At 40.6% G+C, this 14,688-nt stretch overlaps 1 protein-coding gene across 2 annotated transcripts in view; it reads left to right on the top strand.

Moving 5' to 3' along the window:
* The window catches only part of CPA6 (carboxypeptidase A6), a 331,259-nt gene that overhangs the window by 232,643 nt on the left and 83,928 nt on the right, over positions 1-14,688 (top strand). For both annotated transcript variants that reach the window (XM_003942899.4, XM_074386629.1), the window contains exons 3-5: positions 5,980-6,104; positions 12,375-12,489; positions 14,402-14,503. In XM_003942899.4, the coding sequence (XP_003942948.1) occupies positions 5,980-6,104; positions 12,375-12,489; positions 14,402-14,503 (342 nt within the window). The remainder of the gene's footprint in view (positions 1-5,979; positions 6,105-12,374; positions 12,490-14,401; positions 14,504-14,688) is intronic.

Here is a 14,688-nt window from a genome sequence, read left to right as displayed (position 1 = left end):
CCCGTCTTTTACAGTTTGTTTTGGCAGCCCTAGAAAACTCATAACAATTACTGATGCAAATGAGACATAATTAAAGGTTGTGGACTATGAGAAAAAAAAATTATATGAAAGCAGACAACAAACACGCCTTGACCTAAACTTGGAGGTCAGAGAAGCTCTCCAAGAATCCATAGCAAAAGATCCTAAAAGAAGATTCAAGAAAGCTAAATGGCTGCAGACCAAAAAGAATTTTAAGAGTAAATAAGAGAAGGCAGTTTCCAGTTATTGAACTAATATTCAATTGATACAACTATGTAAATTAAATCAAACACTAGTTGAAGATAAACTTGATAGCAAGTTTTCTCACTTAGAATCCTATGACATGGCATGTAAGTACCCTCCCTAACCCTTTTCCAAGCCAACAAAAAAATGAGAATAAATATAGAGCCGGAAAGTCCGCTACTGTGCTATTTTGGGCAGCTAGGAGGCCAGCCATCTGTTACCAAGCTGACAGAGCACCTTATGCATCTTCCCACATCCATGCGTAGGACTCGCCCTGAAGCTGCTGGAGGACTTTGAGAGCACCATCCCGTGATACCTGAACCACGTGTGTAATTAGCCCTTGGCTAAAAGATAGGCAGGTGCTTCTCAGAAGTCATCCAGGCCAATAAGTAAGCACAGCACAAAAACCAGAAAGAGCCATGACATTAATACTCAGTGAAATTATGACTGCTTTTCATTGCAAAGAAATTTTTTTTAATTTTGAATCATTTATCATTTAATGAATGCTCCAAGTTACCAGGACTGTGTTAAGTACTTTGTGTGTATGCATTCATTTAAGCCTAATAATATATTTAAAATATGCTATTTATTGTCCCATTTTCATAAATGAGGAAACTGAAGTACAGAGAACTAAGTAGATTGCCTGTAGTCAAACAGCCTACGGTGGCAGAGCTGAGATCCAAACCCCGGTTGCCTGGCTATAGAATTCACACTCCTAATTATTGCATTTTCTATAATCTCTCTAATCTCCAGCGTAATAGTAACAAAAATGACTACTAGTATGGTAGAATTCCTTTGGTGCTGCTTCGTCAGCAAGAAATCTCTAAAGCTGCTGTGACCTCTGCCCAGGGTCTCACTCAGGCTGCCAGGCCCACTCCACCCACTCAGCCCAGCAGGTTGCACTCAGCTTGTGCCCTAGCCTGGATCCTGTGCCCACCTGCTGCACCCACCACAGCCCACAGCTGGACCAGGGATGCTGAAACTGGCTTCCACCTTGGGCGCCAGCACCTGGATGAGGGGAATGCAGTGGTACCCCAAAACTGGGAGAGGCCAGCAACCATGGAGGCCAAAGCGTGTTACAGCTCTCGCCCAGGGAGTCCCAAGGTCTTAGCCCCCAAGAAATATTTTAGCTTTCTCTTTTTCCTGCTAAAGAGAATGGGAGTGTGTAACAGCTTGCTCACTCCCATCATGAATGGGATGTGTAACAGTTTGAATGGGAGTGTGTAACAGCTTGCTCACTTCCATCACCCGCAGCTCAGCACAGAGCCATGTCACAGCTTGTTCAGTCCCGCACCTCTAGCTCAGTGAATGGGGGCATGTAGCACCCAGTGGTTTTTCTTCACTCCCCTGGCTCAGTGAGCAGGAGCACATGTTACAGCTCTTTTGCACCTGTCATTTGACAGGTTCCAGCTTCTTATCCCACGACAAAGAGGAATGAGGTACACAGATACTGAAGAGTGAGCAAGGCAGAGAAAAATTTTATTGAGCCACAGGAAACTCTCAACACCAGAGGGGACCCAAAGTGGGTAGCCCTCTGTGTGAGAGGGGGCCTGAAGGTGGGTAGCCACCTGTGAGGCTGAGTCTGGGCTTTTTATGGGCTCAGAATAGACGAATGCATGCTGATTGGTCCATGGGCAGGCCTGACAAAAGCACCATTTAATTAGCTAAAAGGCATTGAGGAAGTTCTCACTCAGGTCGTGGACTCCACCCAGAACTGGCAGCTCAGTTTGCAGGCTTCATGCTGTATTTGGCATGAGGGTCAGGTTTCACTGGGGACCTGTCCCTGTCTACCTAGGAATTTGTGTCCTGCTGCTATCACTACTAACATTATTAAATATTGACCGATAAGGAAGATGTAACTATTATTTTCAAGTTACCATATTGATCAATAAGGAAGAAGTGATTATCATCTTCAATTTACCAAAGAAGAAAGCAAGGCCCAGAAAGTTAAGGAATTTGCCCAAAATCACACAGATACTAAATGGGAGCCTAGAGCAGATCCTAGGGAATCAGACTCCAGGGCCCATGGAATTCACCACCACTATAGTGGTTTCAAATTCAGCCACTTGACTTTGTGCTAGGAAACATTCCTGCACTGTTTATGTTTTTCGTTTATTTATTGCTTCCTACCATCACACCCTTAAAGCTATCTCTAGGTTTTAAGCTCTCTGAATAGGGACACAATCTCACCATGCTCTTCATCCTAAACATACGAAGTTGAACTCTGTCCTTACTCCATCCAGCCCTTCTTTTCATATGCTTCTCAAATAGCAGTGATAAGAAACAGTGATTATCTTTGGAGCTCCTCCTATGTGACAGACCCTCTGCTATTTTCTTCTATGATTCCAATTAATCCTCCAAGAAAGCCTGTTGGTTATGTTTTTAAGATTATCCTCACAGTACACATGAGGATACTGAGGCCCAGAAATGTTAAAAAAAAAAAAAACTCCCCAAAGTCACACAGCCAATGCTGCCAGAGCTAGGATTCCAGCCCAAGGCTGTCAGAATAAGCATGACACTGAAATACCTCAGCCTCTTAAACATGTCTGTATATATGTGACTGGTAATATGTCGGGAAAGGAACACACAGGAACAGTCACCAGGTTCCTAGGCCAGAAGGCTCTACAAAGGAATATCCTTTCCTGTGGAGTATCAGGTGGCTGCTTGCAGCAGAGACCTGTAACGATGGCAGACAGCCTTGGATCATCCCAATAAGGTTCTTGATACTTGTGTTATGTTACAGCCCAGAATCACACAGTTTTGCAGTTCAGAACTACTAATTACCTCATCCACATGTGATCAAGCCCTAAGGAAATGAATCTATATACAGGGGGCTTATTAGAACCTTGAAATGTCTGCACATTAACTTATGAGACAAATAACCCCACCAGAGGGACCAGAATGTGAGACCAACTGACGAGACCTCCCCAAATACTAGGTCAGGAAGTTGGAAAATGCGTATTTTTCTAGCATATTCTCAAAAGACCCTGAAGACATGTACCGAGTCAGTAAATAATGGGTACTCCAATTAAGGATGTCCTGTATCAGTCATTTTGTACCTGTGTAACCTTGGGAAAGTGACTTAGCCTCTATAAACCTGATTCTTCTCCTTCATTAAATGTATCTACAATTAATTCCTCCTCAAAGGTTAGAAATTTCTATTAAGTAGATGAAGCATTACAAATCTCAGATGATAATTGTTGTCCCGTATATCTTATTCGGCATGTGCCTGCACCACCCTGACTGAAATGTGTACGCTGCTGATTCAAGTTCCCTTTCCTTAAAATATAACTGGAGAAAAACTAATAATTCATTTCCTTTACTTTCCTAATATCACAACAAATAGAATTCCTGATTTTGCAAATTCTTGTTTATCAGTTGCCCTTTAGGCCAACGCTTTCTGAGGACATGTGAGTTTCCCAGGAAGCTTTCTCCAAACCTTGCTGTAGGGCACATTGCATGGAACTTTCCTGTGGAGAAGCTGCTCTTTTCTATTGGATGAGGATTCTTATTTCAGCGTGTACTCCAGAAAATAGCACTTTCAGACTCCTCTCTAGAGTGGTAATTCATATTATTTTAGCTACCTGTGCCTCTCTGTCTCCTGAATACAGCACAATTTCCTCATCTCCACTGGCATTAAGGGGTGGCAGCAAACTATTATCCTTAATATCAAAAATCTGTCTCTGTAATGGGTTTAGAGGCAAGTCCTAAAGATTCTATCTTCTAAAGGATTAGAAAATCTAACATAAAAAGAAAAGTGAAAGATAGCAACATACTTTATCTTATAAAGGCAAGAAACCAACTGTTCCTTACTGAAGAGCAGAACACACACACACACACACACACACACACAGAAAGAAAGAAACTATGATGCAATAGAAGGGATTAAGAAACATGCCTGAAAATCTTGTTAAATGTGAATGAGTTCAGTTACGATATTGTTGACTCTCCTCTATTTGGAAACTTAAAAAATGTGGTTTAGACACACCTACTGGGGACAGTCTGGTACGGTCCTAGATGTGTCCTTGCCCAGGGGCTGACAGATGGATTGAATGACCTCTCAGCATCCCTTCCAGCCTCACACTTCTGTTGTGTGCTGATCGTTGGACTGACATGTTAGCTGAGTCAGATTTGCCCTCATAAGTTAAGTGGAGGAGTCAGCTGCATGAAAGAAAACAGGTACTCTTTGTCCCCAAAATAAAAGCCTCTCTACCCTGTTCCATATTAAATTATATAATTAGAGGTTTATTTCCCTTAGTCACAAAGTATTTTTGGTCTTCTAGAGTTCCTAACAGAAAGCAGGCACTGACACTTAAGTGAAGATAAAGTAACTAAACTTTATCAGATAAGGGCTTAGCAGAGATCAAGGCCCTGCAGCATCCTCCAAGGCTGGAGATGCAGGAAGAGCAAGGCCCAGAACAGTCAGGGGTAGACAGAGGCAGGACTGTGAAGACAAACTGTGCCTAATTAGAAATGATGCTCTAAGCTCCTGCAGAGATAGGGCTCTCCTCCCTCCCATCTGCATTCCATCATGCCTTTGATGAAGGCCAAGCTCCTACCACATACTGAGCACTGGCTAAGACACGGGGGAGAATATAGTAAGGAAACAGATGTGGCTTCTGCTTTCCTGCAAAATACTGAACATGTAGTGAATTACTAAATAGGGGGAGGTCTACACTCATGCAACAAATAGTGAGTGGCTAATCTACACAAGGAGCTGTTCTGGGATGGGTGGTAATAAAATGGGCAAACCCTTTGCCTTCCCGGAGCTTATTCTGGCAAGAGGAAGTTACGTCATGAAAGAAGCAACAGGTACCCTATGAACTATGACAAGGAGATCTACCCTAGCAGCCAAGTCTTCCTTGAAAAGGGATGTTTGTTTCTATTGACAAGTGAAGGCTGAGTAAGAATTGGAGAAAGGCATGTGGAAAGAACAGGCACCTAGAGAATGTTCCATTTAGGTGGGGCGTGGTGGCTCACACCTGTAATCCCAGCACTTCACGAGGCCTAGGAGGGCAGACCACTTGAGGTCAGGAGTTTCAGACCAGCCTGGCCAATATGGTGAAACCCTGTTTCTCTTTAAAAAAAAAAAAAAAAAAAATACAAAAATTAACTGGACCTGGTGGGGTGTACCTATAATCCTAGCTACTCAGGAAGCTGAGATAGGAGAATCGCTTGAACCCCAGAGGCGGAGATTGCAGGGTACTGAGATCACACCACTGCACTCCAGCCTGGGTGACAGAGAAAGACTCCATCTCAAAAAAAAAAAAAAAAAAAGACCAGGAATGGGAGAAACTTCCATCTAAAATTACCAAACAGTGCCCAGCTACCACAGTTGGCTTGTGTGGTAGGATGAAGCGTGATTTCTATCCTTTTTTTCTTACAGATATTCAAGTATCTGCATGGCAAACAATTTTAAAACAATATCAAAATTGTATGTAAACTATTTCATAACATTTTTACCTTGCAGCTTCAATATATTGGTCTTCAAACTATTACTTGCAAATTATGATCAAATTCTACATGAGTATGATATAGTTTGGAAACTCAAATTCAAGATCAAATAGGAGTTTTACCCTGATGATGCGAGCATTAAGTCTAATTCCAAAATATGTTTGGTGTTACTCTATGCAAACAAAAGAATGTGTTTGACATCGTGACACAGATTTTTCCCCACCTACATTGGATATGAATTATAGGTTGGTTCCTGCACTACAGGTGGACCTGTGGCAGCCCAGCAGTATCTCCTATGTATCAGAGGGAACAGTTACTGATGTCCATATCCCCCAAAGTGGTTCCCGAGCCCTGTTAGCCTTCTTACAGGAAGCCAGCATCCAGTACAAGTAAGCACTCCTTTTCACTTGATATAAAATGTATCTGCACTGAACTGAACCAAATGGTAGTTGTATTTAGGTTATTAAGCACTTACAACAGTGTTCAGGAACAATTTTTTCATATGGAGAAAACTGAATGAATATATTCACCTTGAAGAGTTTATTAGTCCAATGGGGGATGGGAGAAACCATGTGGACCTTTCATTTCACTATTTCACTGTTACCACTAAGTGATCGGTGTAAACACAGATGTTTTTCTGTGAAGAAAGGAGAGCAGCCTAGCAAGGCCTAGAGGGTGGATGAGAAGGCAGGAGTGGAAAAGGCTTTCTGCAGGAGCTGTGCCAGACAGACAGAAGCAGAGAGGATCACACAAGCAAAGGAAGAAGCAGCATACGAGGCAGAGTGGTTAGTGTACAAAGTGCAACTCAGAGAGCAGAAAGAAACGATGCTGGAGAAACAGGGACTTCAGATTGTGGGAAGTCTTATGTGCAGGGGCAGGAGCTCAGTCCTTGTCTTGTGGGTGGTGCTGCCCCACTGCAAAGAAGCCACATGCAGGGAAGTAGCGTGGAGGGACTAGGAGACACCAGTCCAGAGAAGAGGGAGTGAGGCTCTGAGTTAGGTCCAGAGTAGTAGGATCATGAGAGCATTCAAAAAATATTTCAGAGCAGACTCTTCTACTGTTGGATGGCAAGTAGGAAAGGAGGAAGTGAAAGGATGACTCCAAGTTTTCTACCTTGGGTAACTGAGTAGACAAACTTGAACAGATTTAGATATTTTCAGGATTGGTTTAAAAAGATGGTTAAAACAGTAAGTAGATGGGGCAGGGTATGGTGACTCACGCCTGTAATCCCAGACTTTGGGAGGTTGAGGCGGGTGGACCACCTGAGGTCAGAAGTTTGAGACCAGACTGACCAAAATGATGAAACCTGTCTCTATTAAAAATACAAAAATTAGCCAGGTGTGGTGGTGCACACCTGTAATCTCAGCTACTTGGGAGGGCTGAGGCAGAAGAATTGCTCCAACTCAGGAGGCAAAAGTTGCAGTGAGCTGAGATAGCACACTGCACTACAGCCTGAGCAACAGGGTGGGACCCTGTCTCAAAAAAAAAAAAAAAGCAAGTGAAAGAGGAGTTGAAGAAGAAACGAAAGACTTTAGAGAAAGTGAGGGGTTCAGGGTACCAAGTGCTGCAGGGATATCCAGCAAGAAAAGGACCAGCCAGTTTCTTTTGGATCTGGCAACGGAAAGAACATTGATGACTCTAAAGGTGGATTCGAATGTTCACACTAGTAGGCACAGAAATGAACAGGAAGTGAGAACACACATCAGCAGAGTCTATTCCTGTTCTTAGCAGCAAGAATAAAAGAAGTAGAGAACGAGATGTGACTGGGAGGAGACGCATAGATGATGCCTATCTGGGAGAATTGGGATTTTTTTGTGTAGGGGGAAATCTTGGTGTATTTGTAGGCTGAGAGAAGAGCCTGTAGAGAGGGAGACATTGATGATGCCAGAGAGAATATGCAGAAGGGACAGTGTCTGAACAGTAGGAAGGATACCTCATTCTCTAAAACTGAAGGGATAAATGTGGTGGATCTACTTAAGAGTGTGCAGAGGAGAGTGGACACAAAGAAACAGATTACAGCCAATGGCTAAATTTCTGGATGAATGAAGAAACAAAATTATCTGCTGAAAGTAAGAAAGAAGAGTTAAAGGATATTACCAGGAGAAAAACTGAGGTAAGAGCAAAGAGAAGTAGTTGTTGCAGAGACAAGAGATTGTAACCCTGATACAGAGCTGAGGTTCTGCTGGATAGAACCATGGAAAGGTCAGGGCGTCAAGAAAGTTGAGGACCTTAGTGAGATACTAGTTCAAGTATTCATCTCTAGGTCTAATATGGATTGGAAGGCAGGAGTGCCTAGGAGGGATGAGGGGACCAAATGGAAGAATCAGGGAAGATTTAGTCTTTGGATTGAAAACAATGTAGTGTTACTGAGGGCAACAAATGGGAAGGAAAGAAGTTCTGACCAAAAGTGAGTAGTTGGATGCTCAGAGTCCTAGGTAGTAGAATGTTTATGGCTGATGACAAGATCCACAGTGTAGCCACAGAGATTATGGAAGGGGAGTGTTGCATGGAGATCTTTGAGATTGATTCAGTCAAGAACAGGTGGCCTAAATCACCAGAGAATCATCTTGAATCTCCTTGGCTGATGGCAAGATTAGAGGAGGAAGAGAATGGACTTCTCGGGCAGGAACATCAAGGCAGAGTCAAGAGTCCAAGGAAAGCAGCAAGAGGTGGCATGATGCTGCCTAGAGGGTGAGCTTTCCCTGGAAGCAAGAAGATTCATGGCATACAGAAGAATATGCTGACCTTCTTCCTTCTGCCCCACGGCAGGCAGGTGGGGAGGGAGACTGAGAATAGAAAGCCACAGTAGACTGTGTATCCTTTCAAGAGTCAGATGTCTGATGGGGCAAGAATATGAGAAAAGAGAGTTCCCTGAAGAGACTGGAGAATGTAAGAAGTTCATTTACAAGGGAAGGTAGACTACAGCAGGCACAGGGAAAAGCAGATGGAGGAGAGAAGGGACATCAGTGGAAGATCTAAGAGAAGTGTAGTGTGGTGACTTAATGAAATGAGATGGAAAGGGAGGGAGTGACTTACCCTTTGCTGGGAATCCTAAGACTTTGGGGTTGAGAAGCATGAGTGTAAGTGACTACTCCAACTACCCAAATTTTTTAGCAGGTTGTTGTACTGTCAAATCTGGCACACAGTTTGGGGCTCCAGGAGTGCCTGGGGTGGGTTGATTGCTCTGTGGGTCAATGGTGAGGGTCCAGTCTCTCTGGAGGGCTGAGCCAAGGGGTGCCAAATGGCAGTGACATCCCTGGTCCACACAGAGACTGCCCTGCCAGGAGGATATTTACAGCTTTATTAAAGTGCTGATATGCTTTTTGCAGAAAGGTATTTTATCTATGCATCTAGAACAGAATCACAGCTGTGCATAAAACTATTGTTCATACTGGACACATTTTAGTCATTGCTGTAGCTCTGAAGGCCTACTCTGATTTCTCTGAATGCCCGACAGGGAACAGCATGGCAATTATATCTATAGGTGCTCAGTAACCACTCACATGCTTCATTGATTACTATTCAGTAGAAAAGAATATATCAGTTACTTTAACAAGTCTCTATTTCCTGCCATTAAATATAGGTCATGTGGAACTGATATAGAATAAAATATCACACTTTATGTCACAGAGAAAAAAGTCTCAAAAATGAGTGTTTTAAATTAGTTGCCTCCTTCATGGAGAACAGTCATTTAGAATTATTCATTTTGTTGGTCCCAATATAATAACATATGAGTCAAATTCCATGAACCCACTAGATAGAGATCATTTTAATTGACTTTTAGTATTGTAGCCTGGGGTATTTTCAAAAGATTGTCATTTACTCTGTGTTAGAATACATAATGTATAGTTACAGTGATTTTTAAAGTGGAGATAATGTGACTCCATGTGTCTGGCCCCTAGGTGATCAATCCGCCTCTATGAAAGAATTCATTCTACCATAAAAAATTTTGGTCATTCTATAAAGTATATACCTGCAAAAATCAGTGATGAAATTTCTGTAATCCTAGCACTTTGGGAGGCCGAGGCAGGCGGATCACCTAAGGTCAGGAGTTCTAGACCAGCTTGGCCAACATGGTGAAACCCCGTCTCTACTAAAAATACAAAAATTAGCCAGGTAAGGTGGGGTACAGCTGTAATCCCAGCTACTTGGGAGGCTGAGACATCAGAATCGCTTGAACTTGGAAGGCAGAGTTGCAGTGAGCCGAATTCACTCCACTGCACTCCAGCCTAGGTGACAGACCAAGATTCCAAATACATACAAACATGCATACATACATACATACATACATCCAAACATACATAAATACATATGTACATACATACATACATAAATTTCCCCCAAAAAAGAAATTTCTGTTTTTTGAGAGGCCCTCTCTCCACCCAGGAAACTTTGAGGAGGTGGTTTTGTACTGAGTAATGGTATCACTCAGAAACTTTATAATAGTTCTAGTCACCGTTACGGGAATATACACAACTGGGATAGGAATCATCACAGGCTGTGAGGAGCTAAGAAAATACAACAGTTTACAAAGACCATTCTGAGACTCCATTTCACAGCCTTGTCATCTGTATGCCAGCTTCTAGTCAACTACTTAACAAGGAAAATGAGACTGGACCTCCAACCTCATAATTATTTTTTAATTTAATTTAATTTAAGATTGATCTTCTAGGTCTTGCATTTGGGTGCAGTGTAAGTTACTGAACAGAGACCTTGGTTAGTTTTCTGGGGCTGCCATAACAAAGTATCACAGACTTTAACAACTGGACATTCAGAAGGAGATCCTGGTATAAATTTCTGGCCTTGGCAAATCTGTCTACATTTTTCTTTCTTAGTTTCTTAGGATTGAAAAAAGTAGCCAGGCGAAATAATAGATGATTTTGGTGAGGGAAACATACCTGAAGGTTCCCTGCAGTATTAGAATACATTGGCAATGTTTAACGACGACAGCCCTAATCAAACTCACAACCGTCTTGACCATCCCAGATTCTCTCCTAACACAAGGACATTAGAACATTGATATGGAGGTTCATTTGGCTCACGACTTACCTTAGCAATATTGCAAAATTCTTTAGCCTATACAGACCTAATCATCTGTAACTTCTTACTTTGAGGGTAATAAAGAAAGCACTAACACTGATGGTGTTCAGACTAACAACTACCTGCCACTCACATTTTGAGCCACTGCAAGCAGCCGTTGGGGACTTAACCAAGCTTTGAACCGTCTCACCTTACCTTGATTTCTAAACTGTTTTCAGTTTTAAAATCAAAAATTGAAACAAAAAGAGCAATAAGCCAATGATCAATTCCTAAGTGCTTTGTCATAGTAGGTGCTGAATAAATAATAAATGAGTAAATGAAAAAGAATGTCCTATACCCAGTATGATGCTATGTTAATCTACTTTCTACATAGAACAGAAAATATTTATTTAGGTGATTCAAGATAATTTTTTAATTAATTTTTAAAAATTAATATTCAAGGTTTTAAATAACTTTCAGCCTTGATAGTTATTTAAAGAGGCGATTATATGTTCTTTTAATAGCACTTAAACCATTAAACAACAGGTTCTTTTGGAAAATAAAACATGAAAGCAAAGCTTTTTAGCCACCTGCGAAGCCCAGGAAAATTATTAGGGGGTTTTCTAGCATATTTAAGTAATGCAAATGACTGAAGTGCTTTGATACTATGTGGAACTCTAGTTACTGGAGGATGGTGAGTATTGAGAAGACAGGCCTGTATTTATCTAACTCAGATGTCACATCAAGAACACTAATGACTGCCTGAAGCTGGTTCCACAAAGCCTGGAATCCCCCACCCTGGCCTCAGCCTTTAATTTCCAAATGCATTCTCTGTAATTGGCTGAGCTTCTCTTCTCTTGACATTCTTGATACTGGCAGGCAGTAAAATGGCTTTTTCCAACTCTGGATATTTCTTCATTTTCTAATTGAGGACTGTAGCTTCTTTTCCCCTTTTCCTTTCTTCTGTCTTAGGTCAGGTGTGCTGGGTAGTAATGTGAGTACAGTCCCTCCGTGATGGAAGAGATATGCTCAGGAAGAAGCAGCAGAAAGAGAAGGTGGCAAGGGCGTGGAAGAGTAGCCTAGGCTCGTTTTTTATGAAGCCACCCTGAACTTGGAATCTCGAGACTGGAATTTGGGTTCACCTTCCAAGTTCAAATTCTGGCTCGGCACTAACCAGAAGAGTAATGTTGGCGAGTTCTTAACCCTTTTGAGACTCAATTTCCCCATTTAAAAAATACCAATAACAAGAGAATCTACCACATAGACCATAGGGCTATTAACTAAGACTATGTACATAAAATACATAGCACAGTGCCTGGCTGCTGGTAAGTAGCACTCAATAAATCTAAGTGCTCATAGCCATCATTCAGTTGTTGCAGCTGCAAATGAATAGTACCTATTGTTACTACTACCGTCACTTAAGGACATCTGCCTATAATTTTACACTTTAAATTCATTACACCACTTATTTAACAGTTTTCATTTCCTGAAAAATAACATTTTCCCAACATTTGGTATTTTTAGAAATATTGATCATCACAGTCTTTCTTTACATAGATGCATATGATTTTCTTTGGATGTTGCCTGATTTTTGCAATATCTCAATTTACTTTTCATCATATCTGTCATTCCAAATCCAGGGTTCTCATAGAAGATCTTCAGAAAACACTGGAGAAGGGAAGCCGCTCACAAACCCAGAGAAACCGAAGATCCCTCTCTGGATATAATTATGAAGTTTATCACTCCTTAGAAGAAGTATGTAATCAAAAGAGCTTTTCCTGACTTTTTTTTTTTTTACAAAGGCATCGTTACCATTTAGGCCTAAGGGAGAAAATGATACGCTTTATGCTTCTGGGGGAGAAGCATAAAGACAGAGAAGGGACTATGTGAAGAATATGTGTGGCTTTTACATGGCCACGGTACCTTATCTCTTCTGTTAAACCTTTGATGGTATATAAGAGGTACCAAAATAATTTTAATTTCACTTGCTTTACCCAGATCACTTTTACAAAGGACATATGAAGTGCAATGGAAGAGTGAGGAAATGTTGCTATAATTATAGTTATAATGGCCTTCACTAAGAAGCCAAGAAGTGTAGAACTAGCCAGAGTTTGAGGAAATTATGAGTAGAGTGGACCTCCCTTGCACCCTCTGCAAAGTTGAGACCTCTCAAAGGCAAAGCTCCATTTGTGGTACCTCTGCACCTTTGACCACACTTTTTCATCCTACCTGGAGAACTGACAGCCACCTCATTCTCACTGCCATGTCCTTTACTATTCACCTGGACAGCTTGTTGTTCTGCAAATCTCAGCTTAAGCAAAAAGGTAGCTGTTCCTATTCTCCCAGATTGGAGACTGGAGACTCTCCCCTCCTCCACCAACACCTCATGAATTACATGCCCCCATCGCACAGGGGTGTGATACCTATCACAATGTTCAATTATGTAATTATGTGATTATTTGATTAATGCCTTTCTCCCCTAATAGGCTACACATTCCATGAGGGCAGGCCATTTCTTTCTTATTCACCACTGTAACCCCAGTAGCAGGCAAATAGAGACCTCCAAATACATAGTTGTTGACAGAGGAATAAATGAATGAGTCATACATTTTCCATGTTTCCCCTGAATTGAATGAAAGAATGCTAGACATAAAATAAATGAGATGCTGCTCTATCCGTAAGACTGTTTTTGGTTCTTTTGATGACAACTCTCCTTTCAAAATTATCTCAACATATTTCATGTCTCAACATGTTTTGGAAGCTTAAAATTAGAAGCAATAGAAAAGTTTTAGATAACTTTGCACACAGAAGTGCTGTGAACATGCACTAGAAAAAAGTCAAATTTTACAAATATAAGAGATATGCGTAACGTATGTTGTCTATACACACACACACCCTTCTCATTAGTTTAGCTATGAATAGAAATAAAATAATATATAGGTACTTTTCTGAATACATTTAGCTATTTTTTTCAGCACTGATCCTTTTATACCATAAAATGGTAAGATACTTTAATGTTATTTCTTTACTCCTTATAGAACTTTTAAGTCAGGAATGAAGCACCTTATTCATTCAAATATATCTTTTCCTGATGACAGATAAATGCATATGAATGGATCAATGCAAATGTATCATTATCACTGGAGAAATTATTCAGAGTATGCCCTCTGATGTATGCTCATTAAAAGAACCTTTAAATAAAAAAGATATGCCTTTTTCTTAGCATCTTCTATTCAGTGGCAAATTGTAATATATGGGACTTTAAGAAACACTTTCAAGTAGTTTGGACAGCTTTCCTAAAGTTGATTTATTTCTTTACCTCTTAAAAACTTGTGGAAAATGTAAATAAATTCTAATTTTCAGAAAGAAACCAGAACACATCAGTTTTTTTATAAAAATCTGTTACCAGTATACTAATGATATATGATAATAGAAGGCATGCTTTAATGGAAGAATAATATAAAGACACAAGCTACTATCTGTAGAGGCAGAAAATTAAATGTAATTTTAAGTATCCCAAAGAAAATTAAAAATAGAAAGTGTGTTTTTTGTTCATGTCTGCACCTTGAATTCTGAGACCTACTGTTGTCTTTTTGTTTCCTTTTGTTCTCTAAAAGCTCCATCGTTGTGAGAGAGTCTGACAAGGTTTTTACTTATTTGCTCTTAGATTCAAAGTTGGATGCATCATCTGAACAAAACTCACTCAGGCCTCATTCACATGTTCTCTATTGGAAAATCATATGAGGGAAGATCTCTTTTTATTTTAAAGGTAAAAAAATAAGCAATTGCTATGTAAATATATAATGTTTACCAAATATTCATCTTTACAACTTTGACTTATGGGGGAAAATAAATGAAATGATCTTTTATAGAGTCTCATATTTAACATCATCTGATCTCAGAAATATTTTCCCTTAGGTTTCTGAGCCCTGTTTCATTTTTGCCATTGAATAT

The sequence above is a fragment of the Saimiri boliviensis genome, chromosome 15 (genome assembly GCF_048565385.1).
Source record: "Saimiri boliviensis isolate mSaiBol1 chromosome 15, mSaiBol1.pri, whole genome shotgun sequence".
NCBI classification, from domain to species: Eukaryota; Metazoa; Chordata; class Mammalia; order Primates; family Cebidae; genus Saimiri; species Saimiri boliviensis.
Note: the sequence above shows the minus strand (reverse complement) of the source record. Positions and strands in the feature narration are given on the sequence as shown.